At 41.1% G+C, this 26,648-nt stretch overlaps 2 protein-coding genes across 3 annotated transcripts in view; both read left to right on the top strand.

Annotated features, from left to right (window-relative positions):
* The first annotated feature begins 25 nt into the window (after positions 1 to 25).
* On the top strand, positions 26 to 3,162 carry ndufb8 (NADH:ubiquinone oxidoreductase subunit B8). The gene is made up of 5 exons (XM_079851863.1): positions 26 to 178; positions 628 to 754; positions 864 to 963; positions 2,506 to 2,661; positions 2,999 to 3,162. The coding sequence occupies exons 1-5, from the start codon at positions 58 to 60 to the stop codon at positions 3,089 to 3,091; spliced, it is 597 nt and encodes a 198-aa protein (XP_079707989.1). The 5' UTR covers positions 26 to 57; the 3' UTR covers positions 3,092 to 3,162.
* A 482-nt stretch (positions 3,163 to 3,644) lies between these two features.
* sec31b (SEC31 homolog B, COPII coat complex component) overlaps positions 3,645 to 26,648 on the top strand; it is a 44,106-nt gene continuing 21,102 nt past the window's right edge. For both annotated transcript variants that reach the window (XM_079851170.1, XM_079851169.1), the window contains exons 1-19: positions 3,645 to 3,742; positions 4,242 to 4,334; positions 4,448 to 4,571; positions 6,496 to 6,694; positions 7,126 to 7,221; positions 8,212 to 8,352; positions 8,813 to 8,955; positions 9,040 to 9,139; positions 10,168 to 10,329; positions 10,534 to 10,686; positions 12,352 to 12,564; positions 13,262 to 13,336; positions 15,194 to 15,280; positions 15,364 to 15,466; positions 18,145 to 18,323; positions 19,262 to 19,388; positions 19,680 to 19,825; positions 21,481 to 21,654; positions 22,141 to 22,263. In XM_079851170.1, the coding sequence (XP_079707296.1) occupies positions 4,256 to 4,334; positions 4,448 to 4,571; positions 6,496 to 6,694; positions 7,126 to 7,221; positions 8,212 to 8,352; positions 8,813 to 8,955; positions 9,040 to 9,139; positions 10,168 to 10,329; positions 10,534 to 10,686; positions 12,352 to 12,564; positions 13,262 to 13,336; positions 15,194 to 15,280; positions 15,364 to 15,466; positions 18,145 to 18,323; positions 19,262 to 19,388; positions 19,680 to 19,825; positions 21,481 to 21,654; positions 22,141 to 22,263 (2,424 nt within the window). In that variant the 5' untranslated portion in view covers positions 3,645 to 3,742; positions 4,242 to 4,255. The remainder of the gene's footprint in view (positions 3,743 to 4,241; positions 4,335 to 4,447; positions 4,572 to 6,495; positions 6,695 to 7,125; positions 7,222 to 8,211; positions 8,353 to 8,812; positions 8,956 to 9,039; positions 9,140 to 10,167; positions 10,330 to 10,533; positions 10,687 to 12,351; positions 12,565 to 13,261; positions 13,337 to 15,193; positions 15,281 to 15,363; positions 15,467 to 18,144; positions 18,324 to 19,261; positions 19,389 to 19,679; positions 19,826 to 21,480; positions 21,655 to 22,140; positions 22,264 to 26,648) is intronic.

Below are 26,648 nucleotides of genomic sequence, written 5' to 3'. Positions count from 1 at the left end.
TGCTGCAGTGTCATTGAGACGTGTCCTCTGCGCAGAATCATAGACAGCAGTTCGCGCATGCGCGGTGTGGAGTGTCAGAGCGGCAAGATGGCGGCCCTCAGAGCGGGTCTCCTAACCCGAGCTCTTACTAAAGGAAAAACACCGAGAATCTCTGAAATTGTCCTCGGAACAAGAGCAGGTGCTGTCTTATACACATGCCCGCCCCTTATTATGCGAATGTACGCTATAAAAACAGTGTTTTATAGGATAAAAAGCTGATAACCTTCATGTCAAGGCCGGTGAGCTAACAGGCTAAGCGAATCTAAGCGTCTTTTACGTGTTTGTAAACAAATGTAGTTCATGTAGTTTTAAGTGCATTATAAATTAAATGCCGTTTTTTTTTGTGTGTGTGTCTTTTTAACAAATGTGGTTCTACTAAATGTCCAACTTTGTTAGCCTTTGTTGTATTGTATACTATAGGATGTCGTTTTCTTCATATTACAGAACCTAATGAATTCATTAATCTAGATGATGCATAATAATATGCATTTTAATGTGACTAATGTTGTCTGGAGAACACAGGTGTTATAAATGAAGTATTGTGTGTTGTGTGGAATCATTATAATGTTTTATGTTGTGTTTTTGCAGCCTCTGGTGGTTCGAAGGAGGTGCTGCCCGGCCCGTACCCAAAAACCCCAGAAGAGAGAGCGGCAGCGGCCAAGAAATACAACATGACGCTGGAAGATTACCAGCCCTTTCCCGATGACGGCCAGGGGTGAGTATCTATCTAATCTTCACACACTTTGAATGAATAATGTGTTTTCCTACCTAAATGTTGAATGGCTGGTGATGTATTTAAATATGTTTGCACTGTCGTTGCGCAGGCATGGTGATTACCCGATGCTGCCGGACCGATCGCAGCATGAGAGAGACCCCTGGTATCAGTGGGACCATCCTGATCTGAGGAGGAACTGGGGAGAGCCGGTAAGAATCCCTATAAACCCTGGTTCATGCGAGTGACATTATTGCACACGTGCATTGGATATTACCTTCACAAAAACATTCTGCACTATTCCAGCATGCACACTTTTTCATTGCATTTCATGCTTTTTGAAGCAGAGAAGAACGGCAGCATGTAATGTTTAAAGCACCATACAGTTTTGCCAACATGCTGACTATTTGCATAAATATGTAGTATATCTGAGCCTTTAAAATGTAAGATGTAATAACTGAAGTGCTCAAACAAATTTAGATCTAGAACCATTTTTGTATGATAGGAGAAAACATTAAAATTACAGCTTATTGCTCAAATTTGATATTAAAGGGATAGTTCACTAAAAAATGAAAATTCTGTCAGTAATTACTCTCCCTCATGTTGTTCCAACCACGTAAGACCTTCGTTCATCTTCGGAACACAAATTAAGATATTTTTGATTAAATCTGAGAGCTGATCACTCCTCCATAGGCTTCTAAGGGACTGAAACTTGCTGGCCCAGAAAATGTATTAAAGAGATCGTTAATATAGTCCAAGTGACTACAGTGGCTCAATCTTAAGTTTATAAAGCGACGAGAATACTTTTTGTGCGCAAAAAAAACAAAAATAACGACTATTCATTTCCTTCTCTCTGGGCCTCGAGTTAGTTTACGTAGTGTTTTAGCGCAGCGCGTCTGTGTTGCACGTCACCACGTATCACACACATGACCAGCGTCGGCCAATAGTGAGCCTACGTGTGACGTACAACACAGACGCGCTGCACAGTTATACTACGTAAACTAACTCGAGGCCCAGAGAGAAGGAAATGAATAGTGGAATAAAGTCGTTATTTTGGGGGTTTTTTGCGCACAAAAAGTATTCTCGTCGCTTTATAAACTTAAGGTTGAGCCGCTGGAGTCACTTGGACTATATTAACGATCTCTTTAATACATTTTCTGGGCCAGCAAGTTTCAGTCCCTTAGAAGCCTATGGAGGAGTGAGACAGCTCTCAGATTTAATCAAAAATATCTTCATTTGTGTTCCGAAGATGAACGAAGGTCTTACGCGGTTGGAACAACATGAGGGAGAGTAATTACTGACAGAATTTTCATTTTTGGGTGAACTATCCCTTTAAAGGGTTTAGTTCACCCAAAAATGAAATTTCTGTCATTAAATTACTCACGCTCAAGTCGTTTCGAGCCCATAAGCCCCATAAATCATCTTCGTAACACAAATGAAGATATTTTTGACCCCACATAGGAACATAGGATAGGATCATTGCAACTTTCAAGGCCCAGAAAGGTAGTAAAGACATTGTTAAAATAGTCCATGTGACTACAGTGGTTGTTGAATAAAGGTTGAGTAGTTAATGGCAGAAATGTAATTTTTGGGTGAACTATCCCTGTAAGGTGTTTGAATGCATAGATATCAAGTGTCCGATTGAATGTATCAAGTATAATCAAGGTGTTAATGCGCTGTCTTTGAAATTGTCCACGTCTCATCGGGTTCTCAGATTAGTGGCTGTTTTGTGACGGTGTCTGTTTGTGTTGCAGATGCACTATGACTTTGACATGTACATCAGGAACAGGGTTGACACGTCTCCGAGCCCTGTGGACTGGAGAACCATGCGTAACACCCTGCTGGGCTTCGTGGGCTTCATGGTGCTGATGTTCGGCTTGGGCGAGATGTTCCCCTGTTACCAGCCTGTGGTGAGTAGAGGGACAACGATGAGCAATTTACATTAACTAGCGCTGTGAAATGATTAATCGCATACAAAATAAAAGTTTGTGTTTACATAATATATGTGTGTGTACTGTGTATACTTATTTTGTATATATAAATACACACACATGCATGTCTATAGTCTGTCATTCTTTTTCTTTTATCACTTCTCTATCAATTTTTGTTATTCACTTGCCAAATAGTCTTAAAAATCAACATGAAAATTAATTGTGGATCATCATTCTGCCTGAAAATAATTGTTATATTTTCCGGAAGTCCACAACTTTCCATAAATCTTATGAATGATCGTCTTTCTCTTTCCAGGCACCAAAACAGTATCCTTACAACAACCTGTATCTGGAGAGAGGTGGAGACCCGGAGAAACAACCAGAACCTGTCACTCATTATGAAATCTAATGCTAGAAGCCTGTCTGTTCCATAACTTGTGTATATTTCTGTCTCTCTAATAAAGTTAACTTAAACTGAAAGCTTGTCATTTCTTACAATGCTTCTACTTCTCATTCAAATGAGACTTAAACTGTCATCAGGTTTTTATTTTTTATGATGTGTGCCATATGCATGCATTCATTTCATATTTCAAATTTTACTTTCATTCATTTTATTTTCAACAGTTTTTATTCACTTTATGGCAGTAAAGTATTTCTAAATAACACAATGTTAAGTACCATAATACTTCAAATCAATATAGTTGTGTATAATTCAAGTTTAGCTGGCTTTTTTACTTTTGGCTCTAGATTTGGAGATAAAATCTCAAATATTAAATATATAGTAAACATTTTGGATGGGTGGTATTAGTCTTATTTATTTACATTTTATTTGTTTATTAATTTGAAATAAATTAAATTGAAATGTTGGCATTAGTAGAAAGATAAACCGAGTCGAGCAGACGGGGTTTGAGTTTTAATCGTTTCGTACGTAATGTCCCTCGCCGGCTGCCGTACTGGACTACAATTCCGCACCGGACTACATTCTCCATGAGTGTCGCGAGGAGCGCCGCTGACTGAACTCTCATCAACACACAATCGAGACTAATAATCACCAACAACCGTAAGTACACAGACAGCACTTCGTATAATCTGGCGTTTTTAGGACAAACTCGAGATTCTGATGTTTTATTGTGTGTTATTGTGGTCTGATCGGTGTGTTAGTGTGTTTTGAAGCGCAGATAGTCAACAGCAGGTTGATGCTAATGCTAACGCTAAGAGCAGCTGATCAGGAATAAACGTAATTATACATATACGTCTGCTCTAAATGAACTACACACGACATTTATCACACATATACTTTAAAAGGATGACAAAATAATCTGAGATTACGGATCATTTGAGTCTGAGAAATAACACATGCTGTATTTCACACACTCATACCCGAGTCTGTTTGTGATTTCTTTGAGGATTATTGCGGAAATGTGTTAGCACTTTCTGTTAGTAGTGTCATCTGACATAATATTAAGGTTCTTTAGGCTGATATGGCATTGTTAGTGCAGAGGAATGTCATTTAAGTGCTGACACAGGTAAATAACATCATGTCCTTCTTGTCCTTTCAGGAGTTTGGAGGAAGATGAGGGTGAAGGAGATCCTCAGGACGGCCTCTCAGGCATGGAGTCCTGCGAGACAGCATCCCACATACCTGGCCTTAGGTATACAGGTGTATATGTGTGTGTTTTCACCTGTCAGCCAGTGTACAGCGGTGGATGACAGCGAGTTTCATTTAAAATGCTTGAATAATAATCTCACTTTGTCATATCCCCAGGCACTGCAGCGCAGCAGCTCGACGCGTCTTTCAACACCAGCTCCGTTCTGGAGATCTTCGAGATGGATTTTGCCGATACATCCATGGACATGAAGCTCAGAGGAACTCTGCCCACCTCCAACAGGTGCGTTTCTGTACACTAGCGCTCAGACGTCATGTTTTAATGTGTTCTTCTGCTGCGCCAAGATCAAAAATACTGTAAAAATTGTGACATATTTTTAGAATTTAACACAGCTTTTCTCTATGTGAATATATAGTAAAATATAATTTATTCCTGTGATCAAAGCTGGATTTTTCAGCATCATTACTCCAGTCTTCAGTGTCACATGATCCTTCAGAAATCAGTATAATATGAGGATTTGATGCTCAAGAAACATTTATGATTATTATCAGTGTTGAAAACAGTTTTGCTGCTTAAGATTTCCTCAAGTTTATTTTTATTCATAAAAGAACAGCATCTTTTGTAACATTATAAATGTCTTTACTGTCACTTTTGATCAATGTAATGCGTTCTTTGCTGAATAAAATATTAATTTATTTAAAAAAAAAAGTTATATATATATATTCTTTCTGAATGCATACTAGAATACCTGTATGACTTAAATTGTTTTTTTACATAAAATTTAATTGAAAATGCATAATAACCTCACACACTAGTATTGTTGCGTTGACTTTTGCACAGCCAAACACGTCTCGCATCTTCTTTTAAAAGCAGTAATTTATCTAGTTTAGTTTTAATGACCGGGTGTGTTTAGAAGGTTTACGATCACAGTCGCTCTCCGTTCTGAACCGAACACATTCATAAGCCACTGCTTGATTTTGAAAGAAAGTGATGATTTTCCAACAGTTTGCAGATGTTCTCTAGCTTCTCTTGTTGATGTGCATTACTTTGAAACTAATTTATGTTTATGTTAATAACGTTCTTCCCCAGTAACGATTCAATAGCAGAAATACAGGTTTAACCGCAGCATTATTTTAGAGTGTCGTCATTCTGCGTTCTGCATGATCTAACACACACAAACGCGCTTGTGTGAACACGTTTCTGACACGCCTGTGGTGTGTGTGTCACTCTCGCTGATCAGTTTGTCCATTTACAGCGACTGTGACCTTTTCAGATTGTCACATTCTCTCACACTGGCATGTTGTTATAATGGCATTTCCAGTTCTTCTCTCGGGTGTGTGTGTGTTGTTCACACAGTTGTCAGATTCACTGCAGCTGCTTTAAAGAGTTACATTTCACTATATATTCATATTTCGCTTTGCACAAAAAGGAGCTCACTGAATATTAAAATATACTGTGTCAGGGTTGCAACCTTCGACTAAATGAAGTTAGTTATCACTCATTGTGCACAAAATGCTAAAGTCACAATTTTGAGACATTTGCTGCATTTGAGCATAAATGCAAATGCTTTGTAAATATTATGCTAGATAATACTATATTTAGCATATTGAGAGAACTTGGGATTTGTGTATTTATTCCTCAATCACGACACTGTTGTCTTCTGTAGAGTTGCATGAATTGAACTCATTTCAACTCAACTTTACACAGTTATTGGACTGATCTGAATCAACACTGATCTGAATAATGACCCTTTTTACAGCAGAAGTCTGCATCATTGATTCTGTTTTCTTCCTGTTTATCAATCTGTATTGTATAAAGCGCTATAGAAATAAAGCTGACTTATTCTTTGAGAATTATAGCTATTCAATTCACATTTATTTGTATAGCGCCTTTCACAATACACATCATTTCAAAGCAGCTTTACTGAAAGTCCACATTACAGTTTAGAGTGATCTGTTATCAGAGACTGTCTAAGTTATGCATTTCACAAATGTACATATACAAAATCACAGTTAGATGAAAATATATTAATTTAAACAATGTAGTAATTTAAGGCTCATTGAAGTAATGAATACTTGCTTGTTAACAAATGATTATGACATTTAGAAAAAGCAATAAATGATCAGACGTTAATTTGAATCCTCTATGTGTGTAAAGTATACCTCTATGTGTGATGATCTCGGTGTGTGTGTGTGTGTGTTGGCAGGTTTCACAGTCTGATCTGGGTGGCGTTTGATATGGACGTGACGGCGGGGTCATCGGGGCGGCTCATCGGAGGCAGTGAGAACGGGAGCGTGACCGTCTTCGGGCCGGACGCTATTCTCTCCGCGAGCGAAGACGCCGTGATCGGACAGTCCAACAAACACACGGGGCCCGTGCACGCCCTCGACTACAACCGCTTCCAGGTGGAGCTCGCGTCTCGCTTCAGATCCACTCGCATCTGCACCGCAAAACTGCTTTTCTTACTCAGTATTTTTGTCTTGTTTCCAGTCCAAATATCTAAAGATTCTTAAATCAAGATGCATTTACTAGATGAGTAAAGTGACATAAGATATTATGTCCTGTTTTCTGGGGGAAGTAAAATGCTTAAAATGTAAATTATTATTATAATTTTGTTTTTTTTAAGCAACAACTCACTTATTTTTTTTTATTATTTCCCCAGAAAATAAGACATAATATCTTATGGCGTCTTACTACTTTAGTAAATGCATCTTGATTTAATTTTTTTTTTTGATATTTGGACTGGAAACAAGACAAAAATACTGAGTGAGAAAAGCATTTTTTGCAGTCTGGTGTCGCGTTTGCAAACGCTCATGTGTTTTCCCCTCTCCGTCAGAGTAATCTCATCGCATCAGGAGCCAATGATTCGGAAATATACATCTGGGATTTGAACAACTTCAGTAATCCGATGACACCGGGCACCAAGTCACAGGTGTGGACGATTGTTCTTGATTCTTTGAAGCGTTTTGTGTCGTCAGTGTTCGTAGTATCATTTGATGGTAAAGTGAATGCATTTGTCTCTTTGTTCCTTTAGCTCAGTGAGGTAAGATGAAGGTGCTGGTGTGTGTGTGTGTGTGTGTGTGTGTGTGTGTGTGCGGTTTGGGTTTGATTAACCTCTTTTCTAGCATCTCTTTGTGCCCCTATTATGCTTTTTCAGATATGACTTCAGATAAGTTGTTTGTGAATGTATAAGATCAAAGATCAATGTTTTTGTCTCCTAAAAGAAAGAAGTGATTCTGAACTGCCTGAAACGAGTCGTCAGTAATTCCAGTCTCACTTCCTAATCAAACCTTGATCAAACTTGCATAGGTTTGTAACTTATTCGCATAATGCCAGCCTCTGGTGTTGATTGGCTGAACAGCGTCTCTTAGCTCCGCCCTCAAACACTGTAGTGTATCTGAGACTGGAAGAGTTTGGTTCGTGTTGTTCGTGTGGAGAAGACACTGTTTTCTGAGATTGATACGGTAAAACCCACGCCATCCTCACTGTTCGTATCACTGTGATCAAGAGCTGAGATTCAGATATGATAATGAGCGTTTGCTTTCTGACCAATCAGAGCAGAGCAGCTCTCAGAGAGGCAGAGCTTAGAGAGACTGAATCCTTGATGAGAAAAGAGCTGATGCTGCAGATTATGAGGACATTAAAGTGTTATGACCTTGGATGCATGTAGAACTATTGTGTTAGACTCTAAAACAACATTAGAAGCCTTTAATAATAGCATAATAGGGGCACTTACTGACACTAAACAATGATTTACTACCTAAAAACAAAACTATTCTGAGACAATTTGTCTGCAGAGTGTTCAGAAAGTAGCGTGTCTTTGCTGGGGTTTGTTGGTTTGGATGCTCAGCTTCAGCTGGTGGTTTGTGGGAAAGTCTCAGACATTGCGGTGGTTTTATCCGTGTGCTTGTGCATGTCGTAGCCAGCGGAGGACGTGAGCGTGGTGGCGTGGAACAGTCAAGTGCCACACATACTGGCATCTGCCAATCCCAGCGGGAAAGCCGTGGTCTGGGATTTGAGGAAGAATGAGCCCATCATCAAAATCAGTGATCACAGCAACAGGGTAAGAACATCCTCGACACCGAACGCTTGTACGAGCCGATGAGTAAAAAACATGTGCAGTGTCATATTTCATCCCAGAATCCAAAAATAAGTGCTGGGCAAAGTTTAATCGCATCCAAAATAAAAGTTTGTGTTTACATAATATATGTGTGTATGTACTGTGTATAATTATTTTGTATATATAAATACACACATATGCATGTCTATATTAAAAAAATATTTGCATGTATGTACTGTATATATATAATTTATATTATATATAAATATTTTATATATAAATAACAAATTTTGATTAAATATATAGATGCATATGTTTGTATTTATATATACAAAATAATTATACAGTGTACTGTACACACACATATATTATGTTACGGATGTACTTTTGTACTGTACTTGTAGGGCTTTGGGTATAAGAAAAGCGCATTGTAAATAAAATGCATTATTATTTGTATTGTCAGATGCACTGCTCTGGGATGTTGTGGCATCCAGATGTGGCCACTCAGCTGGTTCTGGCATCCGAGGATGACAGGCTTCCCGTGATCCAGATGTGGGACCTGCGGTTTGCGACCTCGCCACTCAAAGTCCTGGAGAACCACACCAGGTAGAGACTCGCTTCTCTAAAGTCCACATCTCTGTGAGCTGCTTTATGCTCCTGCACACGTGTGACGTCCTTTTAATATTCCAGAGGAATTCTGTCCATCTCATGGAGTCAAGCCGATCCAGAGCTTCTGCTGAGCAGCGGCAAAGACAACCGGATCCTGTGCTGGAACCCGAACACCGGAGAGGTCCGTCAATCACAGCTGCTGCTTTATCACATTTACATGACATTTACCTCCATGCACTTCTATCATAAATTACTTGCCATGCATTCCCTGAGGATCGAACCCATGACTTTGACGTTGCTTGCATCGTGCTCTGCCTTTAGAGGTCACTACTGTGTCATTTTTGTATGATTAATATTTTGATCTGTTTTCTATCTATTTAATTTTTACAGACATGGTATGAACAAACAAAATATGAACCTTAAAACAGATCACAGTTTAAACAATTACAAGATTAAATGGTTCTGTGAAATTATTCTAACAATAATAATGTTTTATAATATATATAATGTATAATAAAATATTATATAATTTTATTTTATTAAATAATCTGTTATCAGTATTGCTATGAAATAATGATTATCATTATTATTTTTATTATTACTAAATAAAAACAAATTAACAAAAAAATAATGTAATCATTAATAATTATTATTTTGTTACAATGTAAAAATTACAATATTAATATTTATGCCTCTGAATTGAATCTGTTTTCAAACATTTAATTTTCACAGACAGTATGAACAAACAAAATATGAATCTTAAAACTGTTCACAGTTTAAAAATATTACAAAATTAAATATATCTGTGAAATTATAACACGTTTTTATTATATATATAACATATATTAAAATATAAATGTTATTATTATTGTTAAATTATATAATAAATAATCTTTTATCAGTATGGCTATGAATTATTATTATTATTATTATTATTACAAAATAAAATATTACAATTACCAAATAAAAACAAATTAAGAAATATTACTTCTTTAAAAGTATTTAAGAACAATAATATCATTATTTTATATTACTATTACATTACAATACTAATATGTATGGCTATGTTAATTACTTCATTTTCAAATGTTAATCCATCGAATGTCTATGGGATTAGTAATGAATAAAATCATAGAAACCCATTAGTGTGGGATCTCTGGATCACTTTCCTCATTTATTGACCATCATGCCTTGTCTCTGGTGTTTCAGGTGATTTACGAGCTGCCAACAGCCAATCAGTGGTGCTTCGACGTGCAGTGGTGTCCTCGTAACCCCGCCCTCCTGTCAGCCGCATCATTTGACGGGCGGATCAGTGTGTACTCAGTTATGGGTGGGCGTCTTCAACAGCATCAGCACAGCACGGTGGACCAGGTGCGATTATGTGTGTGTTTACACACTCTTTCCGAGGAATGTCGATCTGTTTGTGGCTTTAAAGGGAATGTTCACCCAAAAATTAAAATTAGCCCATGATTTACTCACCCTGAAGTCATCATAGGTGTATATGACATTAAATTAGATGGACTAATTTTCATTTTTGGGTGAAGTATCCCTTTAATCATCAGTTTCTCCTCTTAGATCTCGGCTTCGTTTGACACCAACGACCCGTTTGGAACCGGTCAAGCTCTTCCGCCTCTGCAAATGCCTCAACCCACAGTCGAGACCACCATCATCCCTCCGCTGACAAAGCCACCCAAGTGGGTGCGAAGGCCTGTCGGCGCCTCTTTCGCTGTGAGTATTTCAGGGATAGTAAGGTCCCGCCAACACTCTCTCTCACACACACACACACACACACACACTCCCGCAGAAACGGTTTCTACGAAGTTTATTGCAGACCAAGTGTGAAATAAACAGTTATGGAAATGTGAAGTTGAAGCTCCAATCTCCTCCCAAAAATCCCCAAATAAATCCATTTATGCCTCAGTGACTTCGTTTAGAGAGGCTGTCGATCATGATGTCACACTCCCGGTTTTATAGCCTCAATTTGTTAAGTTTAAGACATTAAAAGTTTATGCACATGTTTAAGGGGGGAGATCGAGGCGCTTGGACTTGTGCGGCACATTTTACATTTACATTTAGTAGGGGTGTAAATCGGACAGTTCATCACGATACGATACGATATCGATTCAGGGCTATATCGATCGATTAATCAATATTTAGATATTATGTTCACACAACCAGTTACGTTTTTATTAACTCACAAATGCAATCAAAATATATAACATGAACGTTTAATTAAACTCTTTGAAAATTGCACACCCTCTCCCAATTGGGACATTTATAACAGAAGTGGTCATTTGCAAGTACTCCGTTCTTGTTCATTTTCATAAATCATGTTTTTTATTATTATTGTGCATCCAAGTAATATCAATCAAACTGCAGCTGGGTTGTTTTGATTAATAATAATAATAACTTAAAAAATACAGGTAAATTACAAAATTAAAGTTAATTGAAAGTATGCTTTAATATGTTGAAAGTTTTTTTTTGCAGAGCAGATACATTCACATTTCATCTTTCTGAGTCAAACAAAACCAAGTAATTGCTATGATAACTAATACAACACTCGGTTAATCTTCATAACGTTAATCTCCTCATCTGACATAGACGCCTGACAAACTTTGTTGTTGTGATAACGTACACGCAGTACAGAGAGCTTTTCCCTCACCACTAAACGAGCTGCTTTAGTAAGGGTCCGTGAAAATGTTTCAGGTTTTATTTTCCTTTTACGCCCTGAAGAAGATATCACGAGTTCATTGAAATGATCCATCCTCGATCACTTTTAGTCAGCTTTGACGAAACTCCTCTAAGCCAGCGCGTCTTTTCAAAGTGACATCTGACCTGAATACTGCGCGCTGAGTCGCTAAAATGGACTTATCGTGTTGTGTTCACCAACAAGGGTGCGAGTGCTTGTCTGTTTCTGCTGTAAAACATGAACTCGCGATGCCTTGACAGCGGACAATACCGGCTTTTGTGAAAATAACTTGTTTAGGGTTTAGTCAGTCTTGTCAGGCGTCTTTTTCAGATGAGGAGATTAACGTTACACACCGGCAGGCGGTTGGTGAGTAAACGAAAATGTGCGCTTTGGCGGAAGGATGTTACGTGAGAATGTGGAGAGTGTCAAAATAAAGGTGTATATCGATATTTTAAGTGTGGAATCGATGCATCGTATCGTTAGACGTTATATCGATGTATCGTTACACCCCTAACATTTAGGCAGAAGCTTTTATCCAAAGCGACTTAAATTGCATTTCAAGATACACATTTACATTCTTACCAGTTCTTGCTTTCCCTGGGAATCGAACCCATGACCTTGGCGTTGCAAGCACCAACGCTCTACTGTTTGAGCTCCAGGAAAGGCACGCCTGGTCTGACTCTACTCGCTTCCGTCTCTTCCAGTTCGGTGGGAAGCTGGTGACGTTTGAGAACCCTTCAGCGCCGGGTCAGCCTCGACAGGTACAGGTGAGTCAGGTGACCACAGAGACGGAGTTCCTCCAGCGCTCCAGCGAGCTCCAGGCCGTTCTGCAGTCCGGCTCCTTCACCAACTACTGCCACAGTAAGATCACGAGCGCCCCGTCTGACGCCGAGCAGGACATATGGAGGTTCCTCATGGTAAGCATTTACACGTGCAGAACATGCTAAATCCTAATGCCATTCCAGCCCTGTTTTATTCTGTGAAACACAAACTCAATGAAATGCATGGGAAACACTGCCTTAAAGGATTAGATCATTTACTCTCCTCCACGTCATCCGAGATGTTCATGTCTTTCTTTCTTCAGTCGAAAAGAAATTAAGGTTTTTAAAGGAAAACGTCCCAGTATTTTCCTCCATATAGTGTCTTCAATGGGGTCCAACGGGTTGAAGGTCCAGATGTGAGTTTCAGTGCAGCTTCAAAGTCTCGACACGATCCAGCCGAGGAATAAGAGTCTGATCTAGACAAACCAGTGGACATTTTATTTAAATAATTTATATACTTTTTAACCATAAATGCTGGTCTTGCTCTAGCTGTGATGCGCCACACATTACCCAATCACGTTGAGATGCTGAAAACAGTGTAAAAGAAAATCACGGATACATTTATTTCATTAAATCGCACTTTTAATTCGATTTAATCCGATTAAGCGTGAAGCCCTAAAGTTTGCGGTGGGATGCTTCAGATGCTTGAGAGCATTTGATTGGACAGAAAATCAGACAGAATGATGTCATCATAGAGAGAGACTTTTAAAATGAATGGGGACTTCAGAGAATTTATGAATTTAGAATATATTAATGATTTAGTCCTGTTCAAGTGTTTTCGTGTTTTTAACAGGTGAATTTCGAAGATGAAGCGCGAGTGAAGTTTTTGCGGCTCCTGGGCTTCAGTAAAGACGAGCTGCAGAGGAAGGTAAAGCCAAATACAGCACAGAGGAGTGACACAGTTTACCCACTGACACATCTTACCCCACCTCATTATTGCACGTTGTGTTTTGCATGGAAAAATCCCAAATAAAATCATGAAAATCCCTGGAATAAAACTATATGGGTAACACTTTGCAATAAGGTTCATTAGTTAACATTAGTTGATGTATTGACTAACATGAACTAACAATGCACAATACATTTGTTACTGTATTTATTAAACTTTGTTAACCTTACTTACCTTAATAAAAATACGGCTGTTCATTGTTAGTTCATGCTAGTTCACAGTGCATTAACTAATGTAAGCAAGATTTTAATAAAGTATTAGTAAATGTTGAAATGAACAAAGATTAATAAATGCTGTATTACTGCAGTTCGTTAATGTTAACTAATGAACATTATTGTAAAGAGTTAGCACTATATGCATGTTTTTCAGTGTGTTCACTTGTGTATTTGCACAGATCTTGGATCAAACACACACACACACACACACACACACACACACACACACACACACACACACACACACACACTCAGTCCATTATTGTAAAGAGTTACCACTATATGTATGTTTTCAGTGTGTTTACTTGTGTATTTGCACAGATCTCGGATCAAACACACACTCTCACACACACACACACACACACACACACACACACACACACACACACACACACACACACACACTCAATCCATTATTGTAAAGTGTTACCACTATATGCATGTTTTCAGTGTGTTCACATGTGTATTTGCACAGATCTTGGATCAAACACACACTCTCACACACACTCTCACACACACACACACACACACACACACACACACACACACACACACACCATTATTATAAAGTGTTACCACTATATGCATGTTTTCAGTGTGTTCACTTGTGTATTTGCACAGATTTTGGATCAAACACACACACACTCACACTCACACTCACACACACACACACACACACACACACACACACACACACACACACACTCACACACACACTCAGTCCATTATTGAAAAGTGTTACCACTATATGTATGTTTTCAGTGTGTTCACTTGTGTATTTGCACAGATCTCGGATCAAACACACACTCACACACTCTCACACACACACACACACACACACACACACACACACACACACACACACACACACACACACACACACACTCACACACACACTCAGTCCATTATTGAAAAGTGTTACCACTATATGCATGTTTTCAGTGTGTTCACTTGTGTATTTGCACAGATCTTGGATCAAACACACACTCTCACACACACTCACACACACACACACACACACACACACACACCATTATTGTAAAGTGTTACCACTATATGCATGTTTTCAGTGTGTTCACTTGTGTATTTGCACAGATTTTGGATCAAACACACACACACACACACACACACACACACACACACACACACACACACACACACACTCTCACACACACACACACACACACACACACACACACACACACACTCACACACACACTCAGTCCATTATTGAAAAGTGTTACCACTATATGTATGTTTTCAGTGTGTTCACTTGTGTATTTACACAGATCTCGGATCAAACACACACTCACTCACACACACACACACACACACACACACACACACACACACACTCAGTCCATTATTGTAAAATATTACCACTATATGCATGTTTTCAGTGTGTTCACTTGTGTATTTGCACAGATCTTGGATCAAACACACACTCTCTCACACACACACACACACACACACACACACACACACACACACACACACACACACTCAGTCCATTATTGTAAAATGTAACACACTATATGTGTTCACTTGTGTATTTGCACAGATCTCGGCGTGTTTGTCGAGGACGCTTCAACCCAACGGTTTAGATGTGAACGATCTGGCTGAGAAGATGCAGACTCTCTCTGATCAGGTCAGATTCAGTTACACACTCATTCAACACGTCATTTTATTGGATTGGATTATGAATCATGATTTAGTTTCTCGTGCATTCAGAGAGCAGACGGTTCGTCAGGCCGTGAGTCTCCTGCTGATTTCTTCCATCAACTACCAAAGAAAGAGAAGGACAAAGAGCCCTTCCAGATCCCCGTCTCCTCAGGCGAGCATCTTCAAATCACATGCGTACAAATAACCAGGGCTGCCCTGACTAGTAGTCGTTCATTTAAGCCATTAATCGACTAATCACGCGCTTATATTAAGCCATAAATCATCATAATGCGCTTTTAATTCCCTATATAAAATCCGTATAGTCTAATCAGTGCTCAAATTCAAACATAAAGCCACGGCGCACCGGCAAACGTAATGATTATGAATGTGTTGTGTAAAAACAGAATGTGACTGTCTAAACATTTAAAGCATGTATTGGTAATGTTTTCGTCTGCAGAGATTAAAGGGTTAGTTCACCCAAAAATGAGAATTCTGTCAGTAATTACTCTCCCTCATGTTGTTCCAACCGCGTAAGACCTTCGTTCATCTTCGGAACACAAATTAAGATATTTTTGATTAAATCTGAGAGTAGTCTCACTCCTCCATAGGCTTCTAAGGGACTGAAACTTGCTGGCCCAGAAAATGTATTAAAGAGATCGTTAATATAGTCCAAGTGACTCCAGTGGCTCAATCTTAAGTTTATAAAGCGACGAGAATACTTTTTGTGTGCAAAAACAAACAAAAATAACAACTTTATTCCACTTTTCATTTCCTTCTCTCTGGGCCTCGGGTCTTTTCACGTAGTGCGTAGCACGTCTGTGTTGCACGTCACCACGTAGGCGTCATTATTTTTGTTTGTTTTTGCGCACAAAATGTATTCTCGTCGCTTTATAAACTTAAAGGAGAACTCCGGTCAATTTTAACATTGAGCTCATTTTTTTGTACATTTGGAGTGCTGTCAATACAGAGAACAACGACAAAAATCGGTGTTGCCTACACCGAGTTATTCTATTTTTAAAATTTGCACCCTGTTGACTTCAATGGGGCAAGTACTAAACCTGCTTTTAGCCTCTTAACATCCTTGATGTGTCATTACAAGTGCACAGAAAATGTGAGTGATTCCTTCTGAGTGAACACGAGTGAATCTGACTGCAGTAGATGTGAAAGAAATGTATAAAAATGATGTTATTTAAGCCAGCGCAAATACCTTTGTTTACATCCTGTTTTTCGGTTGAAGTCCAAAGTAGTCGATTGCCGAGTTCACACGCATAGGTTTAATACCTATGATCACGCGCGTGAACTCGGCAATCGACTACTTTGGACTTCAACCGAAAAACTTGGACTATATTAACGATCTCTTTAATACATTTTCTGGGCCAGCAAGTTTCAGTCCCTTAGAAGCCTATGGAGGAGTGAGACTACTCTCAGATTTAATCAAAAATATCTTAATTTGTGTTCCGAAGATGAACGAAGGTCTTACGGGGTTGGAACAACATGAGGGTGAGTAATTACTGACAGAATTTTCATTTTTGGGTGAACTATCCCTTTAAGTCAACGATGCTCACTCAACATCTCCGACTATATGCTCGTTTCATACGGATTACATAATCTGAGAATATTTATTTTTATTCAAATGTAACAATTTCAAGCTTTCTATAGATATATTTCTCATGTCTGTGAGGCGAGTATACGCTGAGTTTCGGTTCATTATGTGATGCGCTGAAGTTCAAGACCGAATCGACAGAAAGAGACATTATTTTACAAAAGCACAACGTTTTATGAGTTTACAGAAATAAAAGGAGACCCTTTACAGTTTGCATTACTCTTGTCTGTATGACCAAAAATGACGGAAAATGTTAAAGCGGTGTTATAATGCCCTTTTCACAAGATGTTGAATAAGTCTCTGATGTCCCCAGAGTGTGTGTGTGAAGTTTCAGCTCAAAATACTCCACAGATATTTGTATATCGCATGTTAAGGTTGTCACTTTTTTGAGGGTGAGCAAAAACGCACCGTTTTGTGTCTGTCCCTTTAAATGCAAATGAGCTGCTGCTCCCGGCGCAGGGGGCGGAGCTTCAAGAGCTTGCACTCACACACACACGTTTAGCCTTTTATGTTCAAACCGGATTTAGACAATGATGGAGAGACTCGAGAAGAAGTGACAACATGTAGAAGCAACAGGACATTTCTGAATGGTTAGTTGATGAGTTTATGAAGCTGATGTGTAGTTATCTTCTAGTCATTGATTAGCATATTCTGTCTTGATAATCTATAAATCGTGTTCCGGGGGCGGGGTTTATGTAAATTTTAGGGTTGGTGATGTCACTAACCCGGGAGGAAGCTTGTGTAGTCTCTACCAGCCGTTTGTTGTAGTCCTTAAAAATTAAATATATTTAAAAGCAAATATCTCCCTTTGCTTTGAACTTTGAGCGTCGTAACTTTGCAGATGTTGTTTATGCTCAAACAGCAACATTACACACTAACTAAAGTTAGAAAAGTCAAATCATAATCAACCACCCCTTTAAGTTAAACTCAAGTGATGGCGCCGGCGCCTGTACAAATCATACAGTAAACACGCTCTCCACACAAACACTTGGATATACGCCTAATAATAGCGCACATTTGTCTAGATTAACATATTTGAGGTTGATAAATGAACGTTAACGATCTGTCCGTTACAGCCTGCGGGATTTAAACACTTTTTCGATTTTTTTTGTTCTGCGACTGAAAGACTAATAACGTTTTGGTCGTCTACGGTTAGTCGATCATTAGGGGGCAGCCCTAGTAATAACTTCCTGATTTGATAGTTCTGGTTTGTGATTGTGCTCACGTGTGTGTGGTGGTGTGTGTAGACACGGACGGGTTGATCAGTCAGGCTCTGTTGGTGGGGAACTTCGAGGGCGCGGTGGACCTGTGCTTGAGCGACGGGCGTTACGCAGAGGCCATCCTGCTGTCAATCAGCGGAGGGGAGGAGCTACTGAAGAAGACCCAGCAACGCTACCTCACCCGCCAGACCAACAGCGTCTCCATGGTAACCACTTACATCTATACATCAGTCATTACCTCACCCGCCAGACCAACATCGTCTCCATGGTAACCGCTTACATCTATACATCAGTCATTACCTCACCCGCGAGACCAACAGCGTCTCCATGGTAACCGCTTACATCTATACATCAGTCATTACCTCACCCGCGAGACCAACAGCGTCTCCATGGTAACCACTTACATCTATACATCAGTCATTACCTCACCCGCCAGACCAACAGCGTCTCCATGGTAACCGCTTACATCTATACATCAGTCATTACCTCACCCGCCAGACCAACAGCGTCTCCATGGTAACCACTTACATCTATACACATCAGTCATTAGTGGAATCTTTCCTCTGTAACTGGTATTTATTTATTTATTGCATCATCATTTTTATAATTTTTTTTGCATCAGAATTATCTTTATTATTATTTTAGTTGCTATTTTTATTATTATTTTGAGTATTATTACTACTATTATAATTATTATGTTATAATTAGTCATCTTGTTCATATAATTATTCATATTTTAATAATTATTGTTTTTGCCATTTTTTGTTGTTATTATTATCATTATTATTTTGAGTATTACTATTACTACTATTATTCGTAGTAATAAGATAATAATGATAACGATAATAATAATTGTTATTTGTCATCTTGTTCATATTAATATTTTAGTAATTATAATTGTTATTGCTATCAATATTCTTGTTGTTGTTATTCTTTTTCTCATTATTCTTTTAATTATTATTATTATTATTGCCTTTTATGTTTATTATTATTGGTGTTGTTATTAGCCGTTTATGTCTTAATATTATTATTATTTATTATAATATTTTAATGGTAAAGTTAATAATTCTTCTTTTTATTTATTATATTGTAATGATTGAGAAAGTGAACTGAATGTGTGTTGATGAGTGCTTGTGGTCCTCAGCTGATCTCGTCAGTGGTGACGCAGAACTGGTGTAATATCGTCCAGAGCTGTGAGCTGGAGAACTGGAAGGAGGCGCTAGCGGCTCTGCTAACCTACGCTAACCCAGACGAGTTCGCTTCTCTCTGCGGTGAGATCATGCCGAGAGTCGCCGCTCACATCAACGGCTCCCTGTCATTATGAGAAAACAAGTTATAATTCCTTCTGCAGTTATTAATGATATATGCATATTTATACATACATATGTACACATGCATACACAAATAAACGCAACATTCCTACTGTACATGCATGTCTCCCTCCCTGTAATAGTTTTAGTTAGTCTGCCACTGTTGACAAGCAAGTTTCTGCATCACTGTAAGCATATAACAGAGTGTGTGTTGTTTCGGAGTGATTGACAGGTGTGTGTGTGTGTGTCCAGATACTCTAGGAGCTCGTCTGGACGCTGAAGGCTCAGAGAAACACCGTCTGCAAGCCTGTCTGTGCTTCATCTGCTCCGGCAACATCGAGCGTCTGGTGGAGTGCTGGACGTCACAGAGAGACTGCTCGTCTCCGCTCGCACTCGAGGTCACGGCACCATCACACACACACACACACTTATATATGCCTCAGGATTCACAATACACATCTGCTGCGTCCCAATTCGCCTACTTACACCGTGTCCTAACCAGACGCGATGCGCTAGGATTCCAGCAACAAATAATTTGTCTGTCCACACTAGACGCGACACGACTGCGAGATGCGTCAAAATCAATCAAAACCCACAGCCAATCAGAACAGCGTGTGGGCGGAGTCAGCCAATCAGAACAGCGTGTGGGCGGAGTCTCGCGGCACAGAGAGTAATCTTGATGCCACTCGCAAGAAAATGGATAAGTCGCTACATAATCAGATTCACAAATATTACAGCATTTAAACATTTTTAAAAGTACATAGGCTGAGTTACTAAAACAATCTTTGTCAAATAATACACTTGTTTGTTCACAGTTTGAACGTTCTTGTTTCCATTTGTTTAATTTGAAGATCTGAGGTGAATTATCCACTGTTGCTTTTACAGCTTCAAAGCTGGAGCACTAAATGATATTCAGTGTCACATTACACGCTTTTAACATTAAATAAAGCACATAAACAGTCCCTGAGATTATCATCGCCACACTTTGTGTTTGTTGTTCCAGCGCGACGTCGCAGAAAAATAGAAACCGTTTCTAAAATAGAGTCGTCGCGTGTCGCCGTCGTGGCTGGTCAGGACAAACACTCGGATTAACATGGAGAAGAGGCTTTTATCGCGCGTCGCATCGCGTGTAGTTAGGACACTGTGTTATACTACGTCCTAAAAGTATGTACTCTTTTTGTGAAGAAAAAGTACACACTTTTGAGTGTGTAGCAAAAGAGTTTGCACGCTTTGGGACACACTACTTCGTCATCTTTAACATCTTTAACGGACGGCTCTGTTGCTTAGTTTTGTGCGTCCTGACACCGTAAACTGCCCTGTCAATCATCATCATCATCACAGTTCAAATCCTCCATTCAATCTAATTTAATTTCCTACCGTTTCGGAGAGAAATGTTGTCGCACGTTGATCTGCAGTCATGGGTCTTTCATGCGGAGACTCTCCTCATGTGTTTGCAATTTGAATATAATGATGCATTTGGCAAAACGTATCCTTACAAAAGTTCACAATGCATCTGCAGATGAAATATACCGTGGACATCATTGAATAAATGCATTTGTCAGGTTGGATACTGATAATTAATCACTCAAACTCCTCTCTGCATAACCGTGCTGGACTCACGCATCCTCCATGTCTGTAGTTTTTTAACACTTTTCACTCGTGTTTGTAGTTCTAATCGAATCCTCGTTCAACGCGCGATGGGTTGTGGGCATTATTAGCCGTTAGCATGTTCACGGATCTGCACTTGGCCATCCGGGTGTCTTTGCATTACTCACTTCAACATACGACGATTTGGGACGTACTAATTCTATTTTCGAAAACTATAGTATGCGAATTGGGACGCTCACATTACAATTTAGAGTGATCTGTTATCAGAGACTTGTCTAAGTTATGCATTTCAGAAATGTACATATGCAAAATCACAGTTAGCTAAAAATTTATTAATTTAAACAATGTTATAATTTAAGGCAGAAACAATGAGCTCATTGAAGTAATGAGTACTTGCGTCGAGCGTGTGTGTGTGTGTGACGTCTGTGTTGTTGTGTGTGTGCAGGATCTGGTGGAGAAGGTGATGATCCTGCGGAGGTCGATCGAGCGTCTGCGTAACAGCGAGGTGTGTGTGCGAAGCTCAGCGCTGACGGAGAAACTCATCCAGTACTCCAGTATACTGGCGTCACAGGGCAGCTTGACCTCCGCACTCAACTATCTGCCCGACGACTGCGACCAGGTACACACACACACACACACACACACACACACACACACACACACACTTTCCTGTAGCTCAAACAGTAGAGCGTTGGCGCTTGCAACGCCAAGGTCATGGGTTCGATTCCCTGGGAAAGCAAGAACTGGTAAGAATGTAAATGTGTGCCTTGAAATGCTTTGGATAAAAGTGTCTGCCAAATGCATAAATGTAAATATATGAGTAAAAGCTGCTCCACACACACTCCATCTGCATCTGCTCTGAGTTTGAGTTGCTTTAACGCAGCAAACAAACAATCTTCCCACACTTGTAATGAGAAACGCGTATCATTTAGTGTATGTAATGCACTAAACCACCACTGACAGTCACACACTAAAGCCTAGAAACCACTCAGAATTCCCTACCGTTTGCATTAAAAGTGTGTTTCTTGTGCTTCATCTGTGTAGTAAGTGTTCTCTATGTGTGTGTGTGTGTGTGTGTGTGTGTGTGTGTGTGTGTGTACTCTAGGTTGCTGTTGGGATGTTGAGAGACAGACTGTCGCATGCGAAGGGCGAGACGCAGCAGAGACAACAACCGTCCACACCAGCAGGAGGCGCTACGAACACACACACTCCTCCAGCACACACACAGGTACAGAGACACACACACACTCCTCTAGCACACACACACTCCTCTAGCACACACACACTCCTCCAGCACACACACACACACTCCTCCAGCACGCACACAGGTACAGACACACACACACTCCTCTAACACACACACTCCTCCAGCACACACACAGGTACAGACACACACACACTCCTCTAACACACACACACACTCCTCTAACACACACACCCCTCTAACACACACACACACTCCTCTAACACACACACACTCCTCTAACACACACACACTCCTCCAGCACACACACACACACTCCTCTAACACACACACACTCCTCTAACACACACACTCCTCCAGCACACACACAGGTACAGACACACACACACACTCCTCTAACACACACACACTCCTCCAGCACACACACACACTCCTCCAGCACACACACACGCACACACACTCCTCCAGCACACACACACACACACACTCCTCCAGCACACACACTCCTCAAGCACACACACACACTCCTCCAGCACACACACACTCCTCCAGCACACACACACTCCTCCAGCACTCCTCCAACACACACACACTCATCCAGCACGCACACACTCCTCTAACACACAAGCTCCTCTAGCACACACACACACACACTCCTCCAGCACACACACACACACACACACACACACTCCTCCAGCACACACACGCACTCCTCCAGCACGCACACACTCCTCTAACACACAAGCTCCTCCAGCACACACACACACACACTCCTCCAGCACACACACACACACACACACACACACACTCCTCCAGCACACACACACACTTCTCCAGCACGCACTCCTCCAGCACACACTCCTCCAGCACACACACACACACTCCTCCAGCACGCACACACTCCTCTAACACACAAGCTCCTCCAGCACACACACACACACACTCCTCCAGCACACACACACACACACACACACACACACACACTCCTCCAGCACACACACACTCCTCCAGCACACACACCCCTCTAACACACACACACACACTCCTCCAGCACACACACTCCTCCAGCACACACACACTCCTCCAGCACACACACAGGTACAGACACACACACACTCCTCCAGCACACACACAGGTACAGACACACACACACTCCTCTAACACACACACCCCTCTAACACACACACACACACTCCTCCAGCACACACACTCCTCCAGCACACACACACTCCTCCAGCACACACACAGGTACAGACACACACACACTCCTCCAGCACACACACACTCCTCTAACACACACACACACTCCTCTAACACACACACACTCCTCTAACACACACACTCCTCTAACACACACACACACTCCTCTAACACACACACACTCCTCCAGCACACACACACCCCTCTAACACACACACCCCTCTAACACACACACCCCTCTAACACACACACCCCTCTAACACACTCCTCCAGCACACACACACTCCTCTAACACACACACACTCCTCTAACACACACACCACTCTAACACACTCCTCCAGCACACACACCACTCTAACACACACACACTCCTCCAGCACACACACACTCCTCTAACACACACACCACTCTAACACACACACACTCCTCCAGCACGCACACACTCCTCCAGCACGCACACACTCCTCCAGCACACACACACACACACTCCTCCAGCACACACACTCCTCCAGCACGCACACACTCCTCTAACACACACACTCCTCCAGCACACACTCCTCCAGCATGCACACACTCTTCTAACACACACACTCCTCCAGCATGCACACACTCTTCTAACACACACACTCCTCCAGCACACACTCCTCCAGCACACACACACACACACTCCTCCAGCACACACACACTCCTCCAGCACGCACACACTCCTCTAACACACACACTCCTCCAGCACACACTCCTCCAGCATGCACACACTCTTCTAACACACACTCCTCCAGCACACACTCCTCCAGCATGCACACACTCTTCTAACACACACACTTCTCCAGCACGCACACACTCCTCTAACACACACACTCCTCCAGCACACACTCCTCCAGCACACACTCCTCCAGCACACACACACTCCTCTAACACACACACTCCTCCAGCACACACTCCTCCAGCACACACTCCTCCAGCACGCACTCCTCCAGCACGCACACACTCCTCTAACACACACACTCCTCCAGCACGCACACACTCCTCTAACACACACACTCCTCCAGCACACACTCCTCCAGCACGCACACACTCCTCTAACACACACACTCCTCCAGCACACACTCCTCCAGCACACACTCCTCCAGCACACACACACTCCTCCAGCACACACACACACTCCTCCAGCACGCACACACTCCTCTAACACACACACTCCTCCAGCACGCACACACTCCTCTAACACACACACTCCTCCAGCACACACTCCTCCAGCATGCACACACTCTTCTAACACACACACTCCTCCAGCACACACTTCTCCAGCACGCACACACTCCTCTAACACACACACTCCTCCAGCACACACTCCTCCAGCACACACTCCTCCAGCACACACACTCCTCCAGCACGCACACACTCCTCTAACACACACACTCCTCCAGCACGCACACACTCCTCTAACACACACACTCCTCCAGCACACACTCCTCCAGCACGCACACACTCCTCTAACACACACACTCCTCCAGCACACACTCCTCCAGCACACACACACTCCTCTAACACACACACCACTCTAACACACACACACTCCTCCAGCACACACACACTCCTCTAACACACACACCACTCTAACACACACACACTCCTCCAGCACGCACACACTCCTCTAACACACACACCACTCTAACACACACACACTCCTCCAGCACACACACACTCCTCTAACACACACACCACTCTAACACACACACACTCCTCCAGCACGCACACTAGGGCTGCACGATATTAGGAAAAAATGACATTGCGATATTTTATTTTTCTACGATATATATTGCGATATGAAATGAAATCTAATCTATTTTTTTCTTACAAACAAATATGGGGTAAACACACTTACATTCTCATTTTAAATGATTTAAAAAGAGTATTATTTAAATTAAATGATTTGTTTGTAACTTTAGGATATGGTTTGAATTGTTAACATTAGTTAATGTAGGCTATCTAATAACTAACATGAACTTACCATGAGCAATACTTTTGTTACTGTATTTATTCATCTTTGTTTATCTTAGTTTATAAAAATACAGCTGTTATTGTTTGGTAATTTTACTTCACAGTGCATTACTGTTAACACATACTGTACAACTTTTGATTTCAATAAGGCTATATAGCCTAAATGTTGAAATTAACAATGTTGTAGAAGTGCAGTTTACTAATAGTAAATGTTAACTAATGTAGTTAAATAGTTTAATAAATAGAACATTATTGTAAGGTGCTACCGATTTTTTTTTTTTTTTTTTTATACACCAATTCAGACGTCTCGTGAGTTCAGTGTTGGACAGGTCAGTTGTTTAAAAACCATTCATTAAATTGAATCGGTTCGGGTTCAAAGGAATCATTAGTTCGCGAATCTGACATAGGCGAGTCTACGGCACGCGTTGTGTAATTACCTCGGCAGTTTAGGATATCGCACAATATTTGTCAACACAGAAAACATTTCATCACTGGATAGTTTTTTTGTTCGACTCCATCGTGTCAATTGATTTTGATTAATATGCGCGACTCGCGAGGGAGAGAGAGAGAGCAAGACAGCGCTCGTGTTGTTTGAAGACGGTGAAGGTGAGCGCGCACGCGGCCGGGGCTCTCTCGCTCTGCTCGTTCTTAAATGCGCCCTGTTAAACTAACAGGACTTAAAAACACATGCAAATGTTAAACTTTCACTCTATGATGGTTAAGATGTGCAATTAATCCGCGAATCATATGTGTTAAAAAGGCCGGGGAGCAGCTGGCCCGTAAGGTTAATGAATCACGGATTAACTACGACAGCCTACATCGCACATCCTGCGATGTGACTATCGTGGATTCGCACATCGCGATATCGATGTTTAAACGACACATCGTGCAGCCCTAACGCACACACTCCTCCAGCACGCACACACTCCTCCAGCACGCACACACTCCTCCAGCACGCACACACTCCTCCAGCACGCACACACTCCTCCAGCACGCACACACTCCTCCAGCACGCACACACTCCTCCAGCACGCACACACTCCTCCAGCACGCACACACACACACACACACTCCTCCAGCACACACACACACTCCTCCAGCACGCACACACTCCTCCAGCACGCACACACACACACACACACTCCTCCAGCACACACACACACTCCTCCAGCACACACACTCCTCCAGCACGCACACACTCCTCCAGC

Source organism: Squalius cephalus (assembly GCF_949319135.1).
Source record: "Squalius cephalus genome assembly, chromosome: 19".
NCBI lineage: Eukaryota > Metazoa > Chordata > Actinopteri > Cypriniformes > Leuciscidae > Squalius > Squalius cephalus.
The sequence above is the reverse complement of the archived record's forward strand: the minus strand, read 5'-3'. Positions and strand labels throughout refer to the sequence as shown.

Coding starts and splice junctions, on each gene's coding strand:
- ndufb8 (XM_079851863.1), top strand. CDS start 58: ATGCGCGGTGTGGAGTGTCAGAGCGGCAAGATGGCGGCCCTCAGAGCG. Junction 179..627: donor TGTCCTCGGAACAAGAGCAG/GTGCTGTCTTAT, acceptor GTGTTTTTGCAG/CCTCTGGTGGTTCGAAGGAG. Junction 2,662..2,998: donor TCCCCTGTTACCAGCCTGTG/GTGAGTAGAGGG, acceptor TTCTCTTTCCAG/GCACCAAAACAGTATCCTTA.